The sequence below is a fragment of the Oncorhynchus clarkii genome, chromosome 12 (assembly GCF_045791955.1).
Source record: "Oncorhynchus clarkii lewisi isolate Uvic-CL-2024 chromosome 12, UVic_Ocla_1.0, whole genome shotgun sequence".
NCBI lineage: Eukaryota > Metazoa > Chordata > Actinopteri > Salmoniformes > Salmonidae > Oncorhynchus > Oncorhynchus clarkii.
Window position 1 is genome coordinate 2,953,678 of NC_092158.1, and position 22,794 is coordinate 2,976,471.

Genomic DNA, 22,794 nt, shown 5'->3' on the forward strand with positions numbered 1-22,794 from the left:
CATGGCGGGAACCACACATGCAGAGATCATCCGTTCTCCTCCTCTGTCTCACTAAGACACGGTGGTTGGAACAAATCAAATGTGTACTCATCAGACCACAGGACAGATTTCCACTGGTCTAATGTCGATTTCTTGTGTTTCTTGGCCCAAGAAAGTGTCTTCTTCTTATTGGTGTCCTTTAGTAGTGGTTTCTTTGCAGCAATTCGACCATGAAAGCCTTATTCACGCAGTCTCATCTGAACAGTTGATGTTGAGATGTGTCTGTTACTTGAACTCTGTGAAGCATTTATTTGGGCTGCAATTTCTGAGGCTGGTAACTCTAATGAACTTATCCTCTGCAGCAGAGGTATCTCTGGGTCCTTCTTTCCTGTGGTGGTCCTCATGAGAGCCAGTTTCATCATAGCGCTTGATGGTTTTTTCGACTGCACGTGAAGAAACTTTAAAAGTTATTGACATTTTCTGAATTGACTGACCTTCACGTCTTAAAGTAATTATGGACTGTCATTTCTCTTTGCTTATTTGAGTTGTTCTTGCCATAATATGGACTTGGTATTTTTACCAAATAGGGCTATCTTCTGTTTACCACCCCTACCTTGTCACAACTAATTGGCTCAAACATTAAAACACATTAGATCAATTCCACAAATGATCTGAAATGGTTCTCCTCGTCATCAGAGGAAGAGTAGTCAAGATCGGACCAAAATGCAGCGTGGTATGTGTCCATGTTAATATTTAATAAATCAACTGAACACTGAATAATCAAAACATCACAGAGAGTGAACGAAACAGTCCTGTAAGGTGCAACAACACAAAACAGAAAACAACTACCGACAAATCAAGTGGGAAAAACAGGCTCCCTAAAATGGTTCTCAATCAGAGACAACGATTGACAGCTGCCTCTTATTGAGAACCATACCAGGCCAAACACATAGAAAACCAAAACTAGAACAACACATAGAATGCCCACCCCAACTCACGCCCTGACCAACCTAAACAAGAAACATAACAAAGGAACTAAGGTCAGGAAATGACATGATCTGTTAACAAGCCTGTTAATGAAATTGCATTCCAGGTGACTACCTCATGAAGCTGGTTGAGTGAATATATATATATATATATATATACAGTACCAGTCAAAAGTTTGGACACCCCTACTCATTCTAGAGTTTTTCTTTATTTTTACTCTTGTCTACAATGTAGATTAAGAGTGAAGAAATCAAAACTATGAAATAGCACATATGGAATCCTATAGTAACCAATAAAGTGTCAAACAAATTATTAGAAAATAGTACAAATAAAGAAAAATCCTAGAATGAGTAGGCCAAACTTTGACTGGTTCTGTATACTGTACAGTTCAAGTCGGAAGTTTACATACACTTAGGTTGGAGTCACTAAAACTCATTTTTCAACCACTCCATAAATGTATTGTTAACAAACTATAGATTTGGCAAGTTGGTTAGGACATCTACTTTGTATATACGTATATGACACAAGTAATTTTTCAATCAATTGTTTACAGACAGGTTATTTCACTTACTTCACTGTATCACAATTCCAGTGGGTCAGAAGTTTACATACACTAAGTTGACTGTGCCATTAAACAGCTTGGAAAATTCCAGGAAATTATGTCATGGCTTTATAAGCTTCTGATAGGCTAATTGACATCATTTGAGTCAATTGGAGGTGTACCTGTGGATGTATTTCAAGGCCTACCTTCAAACTCAGTGCCTCTTTGCTTGACATCATGGGAAAATCAGAAGAAATGAGCCAAGACCTCCAAAGATTATTGTAGACCTCCACAAAGCAACACTGATTGACAATACATTTCACATGCTGTTGTGCAAATGGAATAGACAACAGGTGGAAATTATAGGCAATTAGCAAGACACCCCCAATAAAGGAGTGGTTCTGCAGGTGGGGACCACAGACCACTTCTCAGTTCCTATGCTTCCTGGATGATGTTTTGGTCACTTTTGAATGCTGGCGGTGCTTTCACTCTAGTGGTAGCATGAGAGGGAGTCTACAACCCACACAAGTGGCTCAGGTAGTGCAGCTCCTTCTCTAGGCAGAGTTCCTCTGTCCAGTGTTTGTGTTCTTTTGCCCATCTTCATATTTTCTATTTTTTGGCCAGTCTAAGATATTGCTTTTTCTAAGCAACACTGCCTAGAAGTCCAGCATCCCAGAGTCGCCTCTTCACTGTTGATGTTGAGACTGGTGTTTTGTGGGTACTATTTAATGAAGCTGCCAGTTGAGGACTTGTGAGGTATCTGTTTCTCAAACTAGACACTCTAATGTACTTGTCCTCCCACTCCTAGTTCTATTCTTGTTAGGGCCAGTTTGCGCTGTTCTGTGAAGGGAGTAGTACACAGCGTTGTAAGAGATCTTCAGTTTCTTGGCAATTTCTCACATGGAATAGCCTTCATTTCTCAGGACAAGAATAGACTGACGAGTTTCAGAAGAAAGTTATTTGTTTCTAGCCATTTTGAGTCTGTAAATCGAACCCAAAAATGCTGATGCTCCAGATACTCAACTAGTCTAAAGAAGGCCAGTTTTATTGCTTATTTAATCCGTACACAGTTTTCAGCTGTGCTAACATAATTGCGAAAGGGTTTTCTAATGATCAATTAGCCTTTTAAAATTATATACTTGGATCAGCTAACACAACGTGCCATTGGAACATAGGAGTGATAGTTGCTGATAATGGGCCTCTGTACGCCTATGTAGATATTCCATTAAAAATCTGCCATTTCCAGCTACAATAGTCATTTACAACATTAACAATGCCTACACTGAATTTCTGATTAATGTTATGTTATTTTAATGGACAAAAATGTTGCTTTTCTTTTAAAAACAAGGGCATTTCTAAGTGACCCCAAACTTTTGAACAGTAGTGTGTGTATATACTGTATATATAAATATAGTTCCAGTTAACAGTTTGGACACACCTACTCATTCAAGGGTTTTCTGTATTCTTACTATTTTCTACATTGTAGAATAATAGTGAAAACATCAAAACTATGAAATAACACATATGGAATCATGTAGTAACCAAAAAATTAAAATATATGTTATCATTTTAGATTCTTCAAAATAGCCACCCTTTGCCTTGATGACAGCTTTGTACAGTCTTGGCATTCTCTCAACCAGCTTCACCTGGAATGCTTTTCCAACAGTCTTGAAGGAGTTCCCACATATGCTGAACACAGTTTGGCTGCTTTTCTTTCACTGTGCCGTCCAACTCATCCAAAAACCATCTCAATTTGGTTTAGGTCTGGTGATTGTGGAGGCCAGGTCATCTCATGCAGCACTCCATCACTCTCCTTCTTTGTCAAATAGTCCTTACACAGCCTGAAGGTGTGTTGGGTCATTGTCCTGTTGAAAAACAAATTATAGTCCCACTACACGCAAACCAGATGGGATTGCGTATTGCTGCAGAATGCTGTAGTAGCCATGCTGGTTAAGTGTGCCTTGAATTCTAAATAATCACCAAAAGTGTCACCAGCAAAACACCCCCACATCATCATACCTCCTCCTCCATGCTTCATGGCGGGAACCACACATGCAGAAATCATCCGTTCTCCTCCTCTGTGTCTCACTAAGACACGGTGGTTGGAACAAATCAAATGTGTACTCATCAGACCACAGGACAGATTTCCACTGGTCTAATGTCGATTTCTTGTGTTTCTTGGCCCAAGAAAGTGTCTTCTTCTTATTGGTGTCCTTTAGTAGTGGTTTCTTTGCAGCAATTCGACCATGAAAGCCTTATTCACGCAGTCTCATCTGAACAGTTGATGTTGAGATGTGTCTGTTACTTGAACTCTGTGAAGCATTTATTTGGGCTGCAATTTCTGAGGCTGGTAACTCTAATGAACTTATCCTCTGCAGCAGAGGTATCTCTGGGTCCTTCTTTCCTGTGGTGGTCCTCATGAGAGCCAGTTTCATCATAGCGCTTGATGGTTTTTTCGACTGCACGTGAAGAAACTTTAAAAGTTATTGACATTTTCTGAATTGACTGACCTTCACGTCTTAAAGTAATTATGGACTGTCATTTCTCTTTGCTTATTTGAGTTGTTCTTGCCATAATATGGACTTGGTATTTTTACCAAATAGGGCTATCTTCTGTTTACCACCCCTACCTTGTCACAACTAATTGGCTCAAACATTAAAACACATTAGATCAATTCCACAAATGATCTGAAATGGTTCTCCTCGTCATCAGAGGAAGAGTAGTCAAGATCGGACCAAAATGCAGCGTGGTATGTGTCCATGTTAATATTTAATAAATCAACTGAACACTGAATAATCAAAACATCACAGAGAGTGAACGAAACAGTCCTGTAAGGTGCAACAACACAAAACAGAAAACAACTACCGACAAATCAAGTGGGAAAAACAGGCTCCCTAAAATGGTTCTCAATCAGAGACAACGATTGACAGCTGCCTCTTATTGAGAACCATACCAGGCCAAACACATAGAAAACCAAAACTAGAACAACACATAGAATGCCCACCCCAACTCACGCCCTGACCAACCTAAACAAGAAACATAACAAAGGAACTAAGGTCAGGAAATGACATGATCTGTTAACAAGCCTGTTAATGAAATTGCATTCCAGGTGACTACCTCATGAAGCTGGTTGAGTGAATATATATATATATATATATACAGTACCAGTCAAAAGTTTGGACACCCCTACTCATTCTAGAGTTTTTCTTTATTTTTACTCTTGTCTACAATGTAGATTAAGAGTGAAGAAATCAAAACTATGAAATAGCACATATGGAATCCTATAGTAACCAATAAAGTGTCAAACAAATTATTAGAAAATAGTACAAATAAAGAAAAATCCTAGAATGAGTAGGCCAAACTTTGACTGGTTCTGTATACTGTACAGTTCAAGTCGGAAGTTTACATACACTTAGGTTGGAGTCACTAAAACTCATTTTTCAACCACTCCATAAATGTATTGTTAACAAACTATAGATTTGGCAAGTTGGTTAGGACATCTACTTTGTATATACGTATATGACACAAGTAATTTTTCAATCAATTGTTTACAGACAGGTTATTTCACTTACTTCACTGTATCACAATTCCAGTGGGTCAGAAGTTTACATACACTAAGTTGACTGTGCCATTAAACAGCTTGGAAAATTCCAGGAAATTATGTCATGGCTTTATAAGCTTCTGATAGGCTAATTGACATCATTTGAGTCAATTGGAGGTGTACCTGTGGATGTATTTCAAGGCCTACCTTCAAACTCAGTGCCTCTTTGCTTGACATCATGGGAAAATCAGAAGAAATGAGCCAAGACCTCCAAAGATTATTGTAGACCTCCACAAAGCAACACTGATTGACAATACATTCCACATGCTGTTGTGCAAATGGAATAGACAACAGGTGGAAATTATAGGCAATTAGCAAGACACCCCCAATAAAAGAGTGGTTCTGCAGGTGGGGACCACAGACCACTTCTCAGTTCCTATGCTTCCTGGATGATGTTTTGGTCACTTTTGAATGCTGGCGGTGCTTTCACTCTAGTGGTAGCATGAGAGGGAGTCTACAACCCACACAAGTGGCTCAGGTAGTGCAGCTCCTTCTCTAGGCAGAGTTCCTCTGTCCAGTGTTTGTGTTCTTTTGCCCATCTTCATATTTTCTATTTTTTGGCCAGTCTAAGATATTGCTTTTTCTAAGCAACACTGCCTAGAAGTCCAGCATCCCAGAGTCGCCTCTTCACTGTTGATGTTGAGACTGGTGTTTTGTGGGTACTATTTAATGAAGCTGCCAGTTGAGGACTTGTGAGGTATCTGTTTCTCAAACTAGACACTCTAATGTACTTGTCCTCCCACTCCTAGTTCTATTCTTGTTAGGGCCAGTTTGCGCTGTTCTGTGAAGGGAGTAGTACACAGCGTTGTAAGAGATCTTCAGTTTCTTGGCAATTTCTCACATGGAATAGCCTTCATTTCTCAGGACAAGAATAGACTGACGAGTTTCAGAAGAAAGTTATTTGTTTCTAGCCATTTTGAGTCTGTAAATCGAACCCAAAAATGCTGATGCTCCAGATACTCAACTAGTCTAAAGAAGGCCAGTTTTATTGCTTATTTAATCCGTACACAGTTTTCAGCTGTGCTAACATAATTGCGAAAGGGTTTTCTAATGATCAATTAGCCTTTTAAAATTATATACTTGGATCAGCTAACACAACGTGCCATTGGAACATAGGAGTGATAGTTGCTGATAATGGGCCTCTGTACGCCTATGTAGATATTCCATTAAAAATCTGCCATTTCCAGCTACAATAGTCATTTACAACATTAACAATGCCTACACTGAATTTCTGATTAATGTTATGTTATTTTAATGGACAAAAATGTTGCTTTTCTTTTAAAAACAAGGGCATTTCTAAGTGACCCCAAACTTTTGAACAGTAGTGTGTGTATATACTGTATATATAAATATAGTTCCAGTTAACAGTTTGGACACACCTACTCATTCAAGGGTTTTCTTTATTCTTACTATTTTCTACATTGTAGAATAATAGTGAAAACATCAAAACTATGAAATAACACATATGGAATCATGTAGTAACCAAAAAATTAAAATATATGTTATCATTTTAGATTCTTCAAAATAGCCACCCTTTGCCTTGATGACAGCTTTGTACAGTCTTGGCATTCTCTCAACCAGCTTCACCTGGAATGCTTTTCCAACAGTCTTGAAGGAGTTCCCACATATGCTGAACACAGTTTGGCTGCTTTTCTTTCACTGTGCCGTCCAACTCATCCAAAAACCATCTCAATTTGGTTTAGGTCTGGTGATTGTGGAGGCCAGGTCATCTCATGCAGCACTCCATCACTCTCCTTCTTTGTCAAATAGTCCTTACACAGCCTGAAGGTGTGTTGGGTCATTGTCCTGTTGAAAAACAAATTATAGTCCCACTACACGCAAACCAGATGGGATTGCGTATTGCTGCAGAATGCTGTAGTAGCCATGCTGGTTAAGTGTGCCTTGAATTCTAAATAATCACCAAAAGTGTCACCAGCAAAACACCCCCACATCATCATACCTCCTCCTCCATGCTTCATGGCGGGAACCACACATGCAGAGATCATCCGTTCTCCTCCTCTGTGTCTCACTAAGACACGGTGGTTGGAACAAATCAAATGTGTACTCATCAGACCACAGGACAGATTTCCACTGGTCTAATGTCGATTTCTTGTGTTTCTTGGCCCAAGAAAGTGTCTTCTTCTTATTGGTGTCCTTTAGTAGTGGTTTCTTTGCAGCAATTCGACCATGAAAGCCTTATTCACGCAGTCTCATCTGAACAGTTGATGTTGAGATGTGTCTGTTACTTGAACTCTGTGAAGCATTTATTTGGGCTGCAATTTCTGAGGCTGGTAACTCTAATGAACTTATCCTCTGCAGCAGAGGTATCTCTGGGTCCTTCTTTCCTGTGGTGGTCCTCATGAGAGCCAGTTTCATCATAGCGCTTGATGGTTTTTTCGACTGCACGTGAAGAAACTTTAAAAGTTATTGACATTTTCTGAATTGACTGACCTTCACGTCTTAAAGTAATTATGGACTGTCATTTCTCTTTGCTTATTTGAGTTGTTCTTGCCATAATATGGACTTGGTATTTTTACCAAATAGGGCTATCTTCTGTTTACCACCCCTACCTTGTCACAACTAATTGGCTCAAACATTAAAACACATTAGATCAATTCCACAAATGATCTGAAATGGTTCTCCTCGTCATCAGAGGAAGAGTAGTCAAGATCGGACCAAAATGCAGCGTGGTATGTGTCCATGTTAATATTTAATAAATCAACTGAACACTGAATAATCAAAACATCACAGAGAGTGAACGAAACAGTCCTGTAAGGTGCAACAACACAAAACAGAAAACAACTACCGACAAATCAAGTGGGAAAAACAGGCTCCCTAAAATGGTTCTCAATCAGAGACAACGATTGACAGCTGCCTCTTATTGAGAACCATACCAGGCCAAACACATAGAAAACCAAAACTAGAACAACACATAGAATGCCCACCCCAACTCACGCCCTGACCAACCTAAACAAGAAACATAACAAAGGAACTAAGGTCAGGAAATGACATGATCTGTTAACAAGCCTGTTAATGAAATTGCATTCCAGGTGACTACCTCATGAAGCTGGTTGAGTGAATATATATATATATATATATACAGTACCAGTCAAAAGTTTGGACACCCCTACTCATTCTAGAGTTTTTCTTTATTTTTACTCTTGTCTACAATGTAGATTAAGAGTGAAGAAATCAAAACTATGAAATAGCACATATGGAATCCTATAGTAACCAATAAAGTGTCAAACAAATTATTAGAAAATAGTACAAATAAAGAAAAATCCTAGAATGAGTAGGCCAAACTTTGACTGGTTCTGTATACTGTACAGTTCAAGTCGGAAGTTTACATACACTTAGGTTGGAGTCACTAAAACTCATTTTTCAACCACTCCATAAATGTATTGTTAACAAACTATAGATTTGGCAAGTTGGTTAGGACATCTACTTTGTATATACGTATATGACACAAGTAATTTTTCAATCAATTGTTTACAGACAGGTTATTTCACTTACTTCACTGTATCACAATTCCAGTGGGTCAGAAGTTTACATACACTAAGTTGACTGTGCCATTAAACAGCTTGGAAAATTCCAGGAAATTATGTCATGGCTTTATAAGCTTCTGATAGGCTAATTGACATCATTTGAGTCAATTGGAGGTGTACCTGTGGATGTATTTCAAGGCCTACCTTCAAACTCAGTGCCTCTTTGCTTGACATCATGGGAAAATCAGAAGAAATGAGCCAAGACCTCCAAAGATTATTGTAGACCTCCACAAAGCAACACTGATTGACAATACATTTCACATGCTGTTGTGCAAATGGAATAGACAACAGGTGGAAATTATAGGCAATTAGCAAGACACCCCCAATAAAGGAGTGGTTCTGCAGGTGGGGACCACAGACCACTTCTCAGTTCCTATGCTTCCTGGATGATGTTTTGGTCACTTTTGAATGCTGGCGGTGCTTTCACTCTAGTGGTAGCATGAGAGGGAGTCTACAACCCACACAAGTGGCTCAGGTAGTGCAGCTCCTTCTCTAGGCAGAGTTCCTCTGTCCAGTGTTTGTGTTCTTTTGCCCATCTTCATATTTTCTATTTTTTGGCCAGTCTAAGATATTGCTTTTTCTAAGCAACACTGCCTAGAAGTCCAGCATCCCAGAGTCGCCTCTTCACTGTTGATGTTGAGACTGGTGTTTTGTGGGTACTATTTAATGAAGCTGCCAGTTGAGGACTTGTGAGGTATCTGTTTCTCAAACTAGACACTCTAATGTACTTGTCCTCCCACTCCTAGTTCTATTCTTGTTAGGGCCAGTTTGCGCTGTTCTGTGAAGGGAGTAGTACACAGCGTTGTAAGAGATCTTCAGTTTCTTGGCAATTTCTCACATGGAATAGCCTTCATTTCTCAGGACAAGAATAGACTGACGAGTTTCAGAAGAAAGTTATTTGTTTCTAGCCATTTTGAGTCTGTAAATCGAACCCAAAAATGCTGATGCTCCAGATACTCAACTAGTCTAAAGAAGGCCAGTTTTATTGCTTATTTAATCCGTACACAGTTTTCAGCTGTGCTAACATAATTGCGAAAGGGTTTTCTAATGATCAATTAGCCTTTTAAAATTATATACTTGGATCAGCTAACACAACGTGCCATTGGAACATAGGAGTGATAGTTGCTGATAATGGGCCTCTGTACGCCTATGTAGATATTCCATTAAAAATCTGCCATTTCCAGCTACAATAGTCATTTACAACATTAACAATGCCTACACTGAATTTCTGATTAATGTTATGTTATTTTAATGGACAAAAATGTTGCTTTTCTTTTAAAAACAAGGGCATTTCTAAGTGACCCCAAACTTTTGAACAGTAGTGTGTGTATATACTGTATATATAAATATAGTTCCAGTTAACAGTTTGGACACACCTACTCATTCAAGGGTTTTCTGTATTCTTACTATTTTCTACATTGTAGAATAATAGTGAAAACATCAAAACTATGAAATAACACATATGGAATCATGTAGTAACCAAAAAATTAAAATATATGTTATCATTTTAGATTCTTCAAAATAGCCACCCTTTGCCTTGATGACAGCTTTGTACAGTCTTGGCATTCTCTCAACCAGCTTCACCTGGAATGCTTTTCCAACAGTCTTGAAGGAGTTCCCACATATGCTGAACACAGTTTGGCTGCTTTTCTTTCACTGTGCCGTCCAACTCATCCAAAAACCATCTCAATTTGGTTTAGGTCTGGTGATTGTGGAGGCCAGGTCATCTCATGCAGCACTCCATCACTCTCCTTCTTTGTCAAATAGTCCTTACACAGCCTGAAGGTGTGTTGGGTCATTGTCCTGTTGAAAAACAAATTATAGTCCCACTACACGCAAACCAGATGGGATTGCGTATTGCTGCAGAATGCTGTAGTAGCCATGCTGGTTAAGTGTGCCTTGAATTCTAAATAATCACCAAAAGTGTCACCAGCAAAACACCCCCACATCATCATACCTCCTCCTCCATGCTTCATGGCGGGAACCACACATGCAGAAATCATCCGTTCTCCTCCTCTGTGTCTCACTAAGACACGGTGGTTGGAACAAATCAAATGTGTACTCATCAGACCACAGGACAGATTTCCACTGGTCTAATGTCGATTTCTTGTGTTTCTTGGCCCAAGAAAGTGTCTTCTTCTTATTGGTGTCCTTTAGTAGTGGTTTCTTTGCAGCAATTCGACCATGAAAGCCTTATTCACGCAGTCTCATCTGAACAGTTGATGTTGAGATGTGTCTGTTACTTGAACTCTGTGAAGCATTTATTTGGGCTGCAATTTCTGAGGCTGGTAACTCTAATGAACTTATCCTCTGCAGCAGAGGTATCTCTGGGTCCTTCTTTCCTGTGGTGGTCCTCATGAGAGCCAGTTTCATCATAGCGCTTGATGGTTTTTTCGACTGCACGTGAAGAAACTTTAAAAGTTATTGACATTTTCTGAATTGACTGACCTTCACGTCTTAAAGTAATTATGGACTGTCATTTCTCTTTGCTTATTTGAGTTGTTCTTGCCATAATATGGACTTGGTATTTTTACCAAATAGGGCTATCTTCTGTTTACCACCCCTACCTTGTCACAACTAATTGGCTCAAACATTAAAACACATTAGATCAATTCCACAAATGATCTGAAATGGTTCTCCTCGTCATCAGAGGAAGAGTAGTCAAGATCGGACCAAAATGCAGCGTGGTATGTGTCCATGTTAATATTTAATAAATCAACTGAACACTGAATAATCAAAACATCACAGAGAGTGAACGAAACAGTCCTGTAAGGTGCAACAACACAAAACAGAAAACAACTACCGACAAATCAAGTGGGAAAAACAGGCTCCCTAAAATGGTTCTCAATCAGAGACAACGATTGACAGCTGCCTCTTATTGAGAACCATACCAGGCCAAACACATAGAAAACCAAAACTAGAACAACACATAGAATGCCCACCCCAACTCACGCCCTGACCAACCTAAACAAGAAACATAACAAAGGAACTAAGGTCAGGAAATGACATGATCTGTTAACAAGCCTGTTAATGAAATTGCATTCCAGGTGACTACCTCATGAAGCTGGTTGAGTGAATATATATATATATATATATACAGTACCAGTCAAAAGTTTGGACACCCCTACTCATTCTAGAGTTTTTCTTTATTTTTACTCTTGTCTACAATGTAGATTAAGAGTGAAGAAATCAAAACTATGAAATAGCACATATGGAATCCTATAGTAACCAATAAAGTGTCAAACAAATTATTAGAAAATAGTACAAATAAAGAAAAATCCTAGAATGAGTAGGCCAAACTTTGACTGGTTCTGTATACTGTACAGTTCAAGTCGGAAGTTTACATACACTTAGGTTGGAGTCACTAAAACTCATTTTTCAACCACTCCATAAATGTATTGTTAACAAACTATAGATTTGGCAAGTTGGTTAGGACATCTACTTTGTATATACGTATATGACACAAGTAATTTTTCAATCAATTGTTTACAGACAGGTTATTTCACTTACTTCACTGTATCACAATTCCAGTGGGTCAGAAGTTTACATACACTAAGTTGACTGTGCCATTAAACAGCTTGGAAAATTCCAGGAAATTATGTCATGGCTTTATAAGCTTCTGATAGGCTAATTGACATCATTTGAGTCAATTGGAGGTGTACCTGTGGATGTATTTCAAGGCCTACCTTCAAACTCAGTGCCTCTTTGCTTGACATCATGGGAAAATCAGAAGAAATGAGCCAAGACCTCCAAAGATTATTGTAGACCTCCACAAAGCAACACTGATTGACAATACATTCCACATGCTGTTGTGCAAATGGAATAGACAACAGGTGGAAATTATAGGCAATTAGCAAGACACCCCCAATAAAAGAGTGGTTCTGCAGGTGGGGACCACAGACCACTTCTCAGTTCCTATGCTTCCTGGATGATGTTTTGGTCACTTTTGAATGCTGGCGGTGCTTTCACTCTAGTGGTAGCATGAGAGGGAGTCTACAACCCACACAAGTGGCTCAGGTAGTGCAGCTCCTTCTCTAGGCAGAGTTCCTCTGTCCAGTGTTTGTGTTCTTTTGCCCATCTTCATATTTTCTATTTTTTGGCCAGTCTAAGATATTGCTTTTTCTAAGCAACACTGCCTAGAAGTCCAGCATCCCAGAGTCGCCTCTTCACTGTTGATGTTGAGACTGGTGTTTTGTGGGTACTATTTAATGAAGCTGCCAGTTGAGGACTTGTGAGGTATCTGTTTCTCAAACTAGACACTCTAATGTACTTGTCCTCCCACTCCTAGTTCTATTCTTGTTAGGGCCAGTTTGCGCTGTTCTGTGAAGGGAGTAGTACACAGCGTTGTAAGAGATCTTCAGTTTCTTGGCAATTTCTCACATGGAATAGCCTTCATTTCTCAGGACAAGAATAGACTGACGAGTTTCAGAAGAAAGTTATTTGTTTCTAGCCATTTTGAGTCTGTAAATCGAACCCAAAAATGCTGATGCTCCAGATACTCAACTAGTCTAAAGAAGGCCAGTTTTATTGCTTATTTAATCCGTACACAGTTTTCAGCTGTGCTAACATAATTGCGAAAGGGTTTTCTAATGATCAATTAGCCTTTTAAAATTATATACTTGGATCAGCTAACACAACGTGCCATTGGAACATAGGAGTGATAGTTGCTGATAATGGGCCTCTGTACGCCTATGTAGATATTCCATTAAAAATCTGCCATTTCCAGCTACAATAGTCATTTACAACATTAACAATGCCTACACTGAATTTCTGATTAATGTTATGTTATTTTAATGGACAAAAATGTTGCTTTTCTTTTAAAAACAAGGGCATTTCTAAGTGACCCCAAACTTTTGAACAGTAGTGTGTGTATATACTGTATATATAAATATAGTTCCAGTTAACAGTTTGGACACACCTACTCATTCAAGGGTTTTCTTTATTCTTACTATTTTCTACATTGTAGAATAATAGTGAAAACATCAAAACTATGAAATAACACATATGGAATCATGTAGTAACCAAAAAATTAAAATATATGTTATCATTTTAGATTCTTCAAAATAGCCACCCTTTGCCTTGATGACAGCTTTGTACAGTCTTGGCATTCTCTCAACCAGCTTCACCTGGAATGCTTTTCCAACAGTCTTGAAGGAGTTCCCACATATGCTGAACACAGTTTGGCTGCTTTTCTTTCACTGTGCCGTCCAACTCATCCAAAAACCATCTCAATTTGGTTTAGGTCTGGTGATTGTGGAGGCCAGGTCATCTCATGCAGCACTCCATCACTCTCCTTCTTTGTCAAATAGTCCTTACACAGCCTGAAGGTGTGTTGGGTCATTGTCCTGTTGAAAAACAAATTATAGTCCCACTACACGCAAACCAGATGGGATTGCGTATTGCTGCAGAATGCTGTAGTAGCCATGCTGGTTAAGTGTGCCTTGAATTCTAAATAATCACCAAAAGTGTCACCAGCAAAACACCCCCACATCATCATACCTCCTCCTCCATGCTTCATGGCGGGAACCACACATGCAGAGATCATCCGTTCTCCTCCTCTGTGTCTCACTAAGACACGGTGGTTGGAACAAATCAAATGTGTACTCATCAGACCACAGGACAGATTTCCACTGGTCTAATGTCGATTTCTTGTGTTTCTTGGCCCAAGAAAGTGTCTTCTTCTTATTGGTGTCCTTTAGTAGTGGTTTCTTTGCAGCAATTCGACCATGAAAGCCTTATTCACGCAGTCTCATCTGAACAGTTGATGTTGAGATGTGTCTGTTACTTGAACTCTGTGAAGCATTTATTTGGGCTGCAATTTCTGAGGCTGGTAACTCTAATGAACTTATCCTCTGCAGCAGAGGTATCTCTGGGTCCTTCTTTCCTGTGGTGGTCCTCATGAGAGCCAGTTTCATCATAGCGCTTGATGGTTTTTTCGACTGCACGTGAAGAAACTTTAAAAGTTATTGACATTTTCTGAATTGACTGACCTTCACGTCTTAAAGTAATTATGGACTGTCATTTCTCTTTGCTTATTTGAGTTGTTCTTGCCATAATATGGACTTGGTATTTTTACCAAATAGGGCTATCTTCTGTTTACCACCCCTACCTTGTCACAACTAATTGGCTCAAACATTAAAACACATTAGATCAATTCCACAAATGATCTGAAATGGTTCTCCTCGTCATCAGAGGAAGAGTAGTCAAGATCGGACCAAAATGCAGCGTGGTATGTGTCCATGTTAATATTTAATAAATCAACTGAACACTGAATAATCAAAACATCACAGAGAGTGAACGAAACAGTCCTGTAAGGTGCAACAACACAAAACAGAAAACAACTACCGACAAATCAAGTGGGAAAAACAGGCTCCCTAAAATGGTTCTCAATCAGAGACAACGATTGACAGCTGCCTCTTATTGAGAACCATACCAGGCCAAACACATAGAAAACCAAAACTAGAACAATACATAGAATGCCCACCCCAACTCACGCCCTGACCAACCTAAACAAGAAACATAACAAAGGAACTAAGGTCAGGAAATGACATGATCTGTTAACAAGCCTGTTAATGAAATTGCATTCCAGGTGACTACCTCATGAAGCTGGTTGAGTGAATATATATATATATATATACAGTACCAGTCAAAAGTTTGGACACCCCTACTCATTCTAGAGTTTTTCTTTATTTTTACTCTTGTCTACAATGTAGATTAAGAGTGAAGAAATCAAAACTATGAAATAGCACATATGGAATCCTATAGTAACCAATAAAGTGTCAAACAAATTATTAGAAAATAGTACAAATAAAGAAAAATCCTAGAATGAGTAGGCCAAACTTTGACTGGTTCTGTATACTGTACAGTTCAAGTCGGAAGTTTACATACACTTAGGTTGGAGTCACTAAAACTCATTTTTCAACCACTCCATAAATGTATTGTTAACAAACTATAGATTTGGCAAGTTGGTTAGGACATCTACTTTGTATATACGTATATGACACAAGTAATTTTTCAATCAATTGTTTACAGACAGGTTATTTCACTTACTTCACTGTATCACAATTCCAGTGGGTCAGAAGTTTACATACACTAAGTTGACTGTGCCATTAAACAGCTTGGAAAATTCCAGGAAATTATGTCATGGCTTTATAAGCTTCTGATAGGCTAATTGACATCATTTGAGTCAATTGGAGGTGTACCTGTGGATGTATTTCAAGGCCTACCTTCAAACTCAGTGCCTCTTTGCTTGACATCATGGGAAAATCAGAAGAAATGAGCCAAGACCTCCAAAGATTATTGTAGACCTCCACAAAGCAACACTGATTGACAATACATTTCACATGCTGTTGTGCAAATGGAATAGACAACAGGTGGAAATTATAGGCAATTAGCAAGACACCCCCAATAAAGGAGTGGTTCTGCAGGTGGGGACCACAGACCACTTCTCAGTTCCTATGCTTCCTGGATGATGTTTTGGTCACTTTTGAATGCTGGCGGTGCTTTCACTCTAGTGGTAGCATGAGAGGGAGTCTACAACCCACACAAGTGGCTCAGGTAGTGCAGCTCATCCAGGATGGCACATCAATGCGAGCTGTGGCAAGAAGGTTTGCTGTGTCTGTCAGCGTAGTGTCCAGAGCATGGAGGCGCTACCAGGAGACAGGCCAGTACATCAGGAGACGTGGAGGAGGCCGTAGGAGGGCAACAACCCAGCAGCAGGACCGCTACCTCCACCTTTGTGCAAGGATGAGCAGGAGGAGCACTGCCAGAGCCCTGCAAAATGACCTCCAGCAGGCCACAAATGTGCATGTGTCTGCTCAAACGGTCAGAAACAGACTCCATGAGGGTGGTATGAGGGCCCGACGTCCACAAGTGGGGGTTGTGCTTACAGCCCAGCACCGTGCAGGACGTTTGGCATTTGCCAGAGAACACCAAGATTGGCAAATTCGCCACTGGCGCCCTGTGCTCTTCACAGATGAAAGCTGTTCACACTGAGCACATGTGACAGACGTGACAGAGTCTGGAGACGCCGTGGAGAACGTTCTGCTGCCTGCAACATCTTCCAGCATGACCGGTTTGGCGGTGGGTCAGTCATGGTGTGGGGTGGCATTTCTTTGGGGGGCCGCACAGCCCTCCATGTGCTCGCCAGAGGTAGCCTGACTGCCATTAGGTACCGAGATGAGATCCTCAGACCCCTTGTGAGACCATATGCTGGTGCGGTTGGCCCTGGGTTCCTCCTAATCCAAGACAATGCTGGACCTCATGTGGATGGAGTGTGTCAGCAGTTCCTGTAAGAGGAAGGCATTGATGCTATTGACTGGCCCGCCCATTCCCCAGACCTGAATCCAATTGAGCACATCTGGGACATCATGTCTCGCTCCAATCACCAACGCCACATTGCACCACAGACTGTCCAGGAGTTGGCGGATGCTTTAGTCCAGGTCTGGGAGGAGATCCCTCAGGAGACCATCCGCCACCTCATCAGGAGCATGCCCAGGCGTTGTAGGGAGGTCATACAGGCACGCGGAGGCCACACACACTACTGAGTCTCATTTTGACTTGTTTTAAGGACATTACATTACAAAGTTGGAACAGCCTGTAGTGTGTTTTTCCACTTTAATTTTGAGTGCGACTCCAAGTCCAGACCTCCATGGGTTGATCAATTTGATTTCCATTGATCATTTTTGTGTGATTTTGTTGTCAGCACATTCAACTATGTAAAGAAAAAGGTATTTAATAAGAATATTTCATTCATTCAGATCTAGGATGTGTTATTTTAGTGTTCCCTTTATTTTTTTGAGCAGTGTATAACTGTTTGGCTATAATGACCATTGTTATGTTTGGAGGAAAAAGGAGAGTCTTGCAAGCCGAAGAACACCATCCCAGCCATGAAGAACGGGGGTGGCAGCATCATGTTCTGGGGGTTCTTTGCTGCAGTAGGGACTGGTGCTCTTCACAAAATAGATGGCATCATGAGGTAGGAAAATTATGTGGAACTTTATTGAAGCAACATCTCAAGACATCAGTCAGGAAGTTCAAGCTTGGTCGCAAATGGTCTTCCAAATGGACAATGACCCCTAGCATACTTCCAAAGTTGTGGCAAAATGGCTTAAGGACAACAAAGTCAAGGTATTGGAGTGGCCATCAGAAAGCCCTGACCTCAATCCTATAGAACATTTGTGGGCAGAACATCAGAACTGAAAAAGCGTGTGTGAGAAAGGAGGCTGACAAACCTGACTCCGTTACACCTGCTCTGTCAGGAGGAATGGGCCAACATTCACCCAACTTATTGTGGGAAGCTTGTGGAAGGCTACCCAAAACGTTTGACCCAAGTTAAGCTACCAATTACTAATTGAATGTATGTAAACTTCTGACCCACTGGGAATGTGATGAAAAAAATAAAAGCTGGAATAAATAATTCTGTCTGCTATTATTCTGACATTTCACATTCTTAAAATAAAGTGGTGATACCTAACTGACCTAAGACAGGGACTATTTATTCGGATTAATTGTTAGGAATTGTGAAAAACTGAGTTGAAATGTATTTGGCTAAGGTGTATGTAAACTTCTGACTTATACTGTATAAATAGTTTGAGTCCAAGCCCTGGTGCCACAGCTTCAGTGATGGCCTAGTCTCTTCGCACTGGGCAAAAACTGGTTGAATCAATGTTATTTCACCAGCAAGAATTCAGTGTGATGACGTTGAATCAACGTGGAAAACTGAAGTCATCAACGTCAGGGAGGGAATTCAGTTATTCTTTTCACCCAACTTTTATCCTAAAGCCAATGGTGAAATGTTTGGTTGATTTCACGTTGAATTCATGTAGGTTGACAACTCATCCAAATTGAAATCAAAACTGGATGTTGATCTGATGCCTGTACCCAGTGGGTGCTGAGATTAGTGATAACCTAATACGATGACAGACACATTGGTTCTAGTCAGCCAGTTATAGTTAGTCTATAAATTAAACATGGTTATTTTGCATATCACTAACAAGTCTCTCTCTCTCTCTCTCTCTCTCTCTCTCTCTCTCTCTCTCTCTCTCTCCCCGTCTCTCTCTCTCTCTCTCCCCGTCTCTCTCTCTCCCTCTCTCTCCCTCTCTCTCTCTCTCCCTCTCTCCCTCTCTCTCTCTCTCTCTGTCTCTCTCTCTCTCTCTCTCTCTCTCTCTCTCTCTCTCTCTCTCTCTCTCTCTCTCTCTCTCTCTCTCTCTCTCTCTCTCTCTCTCTCTCTCTCTCCCTCTCTCCCTCTCTCTTTCTGTCTCCCTCTCTCCCTCTCTCCCTCTCTCTCCGTCTCTCCCTCACTCTCTCTCTCTCTCTCTCTCTCTCTCTCTCTCTCCCTCCCTCCATCCCTCCCTCCCTCCCTTCAGAACCCTCTCCATTTCCAGATGCCGATGCAGAACCCGGCCCTGCCCCAGGTGGAGCTGCTCTACTCCCTGCTGGTGATCAACAGCTGGTATGACGTCAGCCTCCTGCTCTGTCAGGAATGGAATGTCTCCAGCTTCCTGGTTCGTCTCCGTAACAACACCAAGTTCCACCTGGGCTCTGTGGTCAACATCACCAACTCCAGCACCTCGCCCAACTCTCACCCTAACAGCTCTGTCTCCAAGGCTGACTTCCAGACCTCTCTACGGGGATACCTGGAGTCCATCAAGGAGTCAACGTCTACAGTCGTAACATTCGGCTGCGACATCCGGGACATCAAGAGGATCTTTAATGTGGTGACCAAGCTGGGCCTGATGCTGCCAGAGTACCACTGGGTGTTGGGGGACACACAGGACGTGGAGGAGCTGAGGACCGAGGGGCTGCCGGCGGGACTGCTGGCCCATGGCAGGATGGGGACTCCCTCACTGGATCACTACGTACAGGATGGGCTGGAGCTGGTGGCCCGGGTGGTGGGGTCAGCTGCGTACCGCTCCCCTGAGCTCGCCCTCATCCCCTCCATCACCAACTGCATGGATACACAGAGTAGCCAGAACAGGAACATGACCTCAGGGAAATATCTGTCCAGGTGCAGTACTGATGCTGATTCACTTCTCATATAAGCATTAATAAAGACGTTTGTGGTGATTTAGTCCAAGTGCATGATTCAGAATAGGTCTGTATGATTCAGCTCAATACGGTCTATATGATTAAGTTCAATAGGTCTATATGATTCAATACAATAGGTCTATGTGATTCAGTACAATAGGTCTATATAATTCAGTTAAATACATCTATATGATTCAGTACAACAAGTCTATATGATTCAGTACAATAGGTCTATGTGATTCAGTACAATAGGTCTATATAATTCAGTTAAGTACATCTATATGATTCAGTACAATATGCCTATATGATTCATTTCAATAGATCTATATGATTCAGTACAGTAGGTCTATATGATTAATTTCAATAGATCTATATGATTAAGTAAAATAGGTCTATATTATTCAGTACAATACATGATTCATTTCAATAGGTCTATATGATTCAGTACAGTAGGTTTATATGATTCATTTCAATAGGTCTATATGACTAATTTCAATAGGTCTATATTATTCAGTACAATAGGTCTATATGATTCAATACCTGTTAACACATGATAATCTCAGGGAAATATCTGGCCTGGTGCAGTATGATAAATATACTGTTGCTGAGATATTACTCAGTCAAGTATGATAATACACGGATGCTGAGATGTTACTCAGTCAAGTATGATAATACACAGATGCTGAGATATTACTCAGTCAAGTATGATAATACACGGATGCTGAGATATTACTCAGTCAAGTATGATAATACACGGATGCTGAGATATTACTCAGTCAAGTATGATAATACACAGATGCTGATATATTACTCAGTCAAGTATGATAATACACTGTTGCTGAGATATTACTCAGTCAAGTACGATAAATACACTGATGCTGAGATATTACTCAGTCAAGTATGATAATACACAGATGCTGAGATATTACTCAGTCAAGTACGATAAATACACCGATACTGAGATATTACTCAGTCAAGTATGATAATACACCGATACTGAGATATTACTCAGTCAAGTATGATAATACACTGATGCTGAGATATTACTCAGTCAAGTATGATAAATACACAGATGCTGAGATATTACTGTAAAGTACGATAAATAAAGTTATGATGGTATTATGATGGCATGGAGTACTATGGAGTATTATGATGGTATGGAGTACTATTATGGTGTGAGGTATTATGATGGTATGGAGTACTATGATGGTGTGGAGTATTATGATGGTATGGAGTATTATGGAGCATTACGAGTGCATAGAGTATTACGGTGGTATGGAGTATTGTGACGGTATTGAGTACTATGATGGTATGGTCTTATGATGGTATGGAGTATTGTGACGGTATTGAGTATTATGATGGTATGGAGTACTATGATGGTATGGAGTATTATGGAGTAGTATGATGGTATGGAGTAGTATGGAGTAGTATGGAGTAGGATGATGGTGTTGAGTACTATGATGGTGTTGAGTACTATGATGGTATGGAGTATTATGGAGTAGTATGATGGTATGGAGTATTATGGAGTAGTATGATGGTATGGAGTATTATGGAGTAGTATGATGGTATGGAGTACTATGGAGTAGTATGATGGTATGGAGTATTATGGAGTAGTATGATGGTATGGAGTATTATGGAGTAGTATGATGGTATGGAGTACTAAGGAGTAGTATGATGGTATGGAGTGTTATGGAGTAGTATGATGGTATGGAGTACTATGGAGTAGTATGATGGTATGGAGTATTATGGAGTAGTATGATGGTATGGAGTATTATGGAGTAGTATGATGGTATGGAGTACTATGGAGTAGTATGATGGTATGGAGTATTATGGAGTAGTATGATGGTATGGAGTACTATGGAGTAGTATGATGGTATGGAGTATTATGGAGTAGTATGATGGTATGGAGTATTATGATGGGAGGGAGTATTATGATGGGAGGGAGTATTATGGAGTATGATGGGATGGGGCATTTTGGAGTATTATGGAGTATTATGATGGGATGGGGTATTATGGAGTAGTATGGAGTATTATGATGGGAGGGGGTATTTTGGAGTATTATGGAGTATTATGATGGGATGGGGCATTATGGAGTAGTATGGAGTATTATGATGGGATGGGGCATTATGGAGTAGTATGGAGTATTATGATGGCAGGGAGTATTATGATGAGAGGGAGTATTATGATGGGAGGGAGTATTATGGAGTATGATGTAGTATTATGGGGTATTACGATGGGTGGGCGTATTATGGAGTATTATGGAGTATTGTGGCGTATTGTGGCGTATTATGATGGGAGGGAGTATTATGGAGTATGATGGAGTATTATGGAGTATTGTGGCGTATTATGATGGGAGGGAGTATTATGGAGTATTATGATGGTATAGAGTATTATAATACTTAACTTGGTATCAATATTGAAGTTTTAACTCTGGGATGGGGACCACACTAGATGTACTGTATTATGGAGTATCATGATGGTATGGAGTATTATGATGGTATGGAGTATTATGATGGTATGGAGTATCATGATGGTATGGAGTATTATGATGGTGTGTAGTATTATGGAGTATCATGATGGTATGGAGTATTATGATGGTGTGGAGTATTATGGAGTATCATGATGGTATGGAGTACTATGATGGTATGGAGTACTATGATGGTATGGAGTACTATGATGGTGTGTAGTACTATGATGGTACGGCGTATTGTGATGGTATGGAGTATTATAGAGTATTATGATGGTATGGTGTATTATGATGGTATGGAGTATTATGATGGTATGGAGTATTATGGAGTATCATGATGGTATGGAGTGCTATGATGGTATGGAGTATTATGATGGTATGGAGTACTATGATGGTTTGGAGTACTATGATGGCATGGAGTATTATGGAGTATCATGATGGTATGGAGTACTATGATGGTATGGAGTACTATGATGGTATGGAGTATTATGGAGTATCATGATGGTACGGAGTACTATGATGGTATGGAGTACTATGATGGTATGGTCTTATGATGGTATGGAGTAGTATGATGGTATGGAGTATTATGATGGTATGGAGTATTATGATGGTATGGAGTACTATGATGGTATGGAGTACTATGATG

At 40.1% G+C, this 22,794-nt stretch overlaps 1 protein-coding gene across 1 annotated transcript in view; it reads left to right on the forward strand.

Annotated features, from left to right (window-relative positions):
- LOC139421811 (glutamate receptor ionotropic, NMDA 3A-like) overlaps nt 1-22,794 on the forward strand; it is a 92,483-nt gene that overhangs the window by 19,724 nt on the left and 49,965 nt on the right. The window contains exon 2 of the mRNA XM_071172931.1: nt 19,021-19,661. Within this exon, the coding sequence (XP_071029032.1) occupies nt 19,021-19,661 (641 nt within the window). The remainder of the gene's footprint in view (nt 1-19,020; nt 19,662-22,794) is intronic.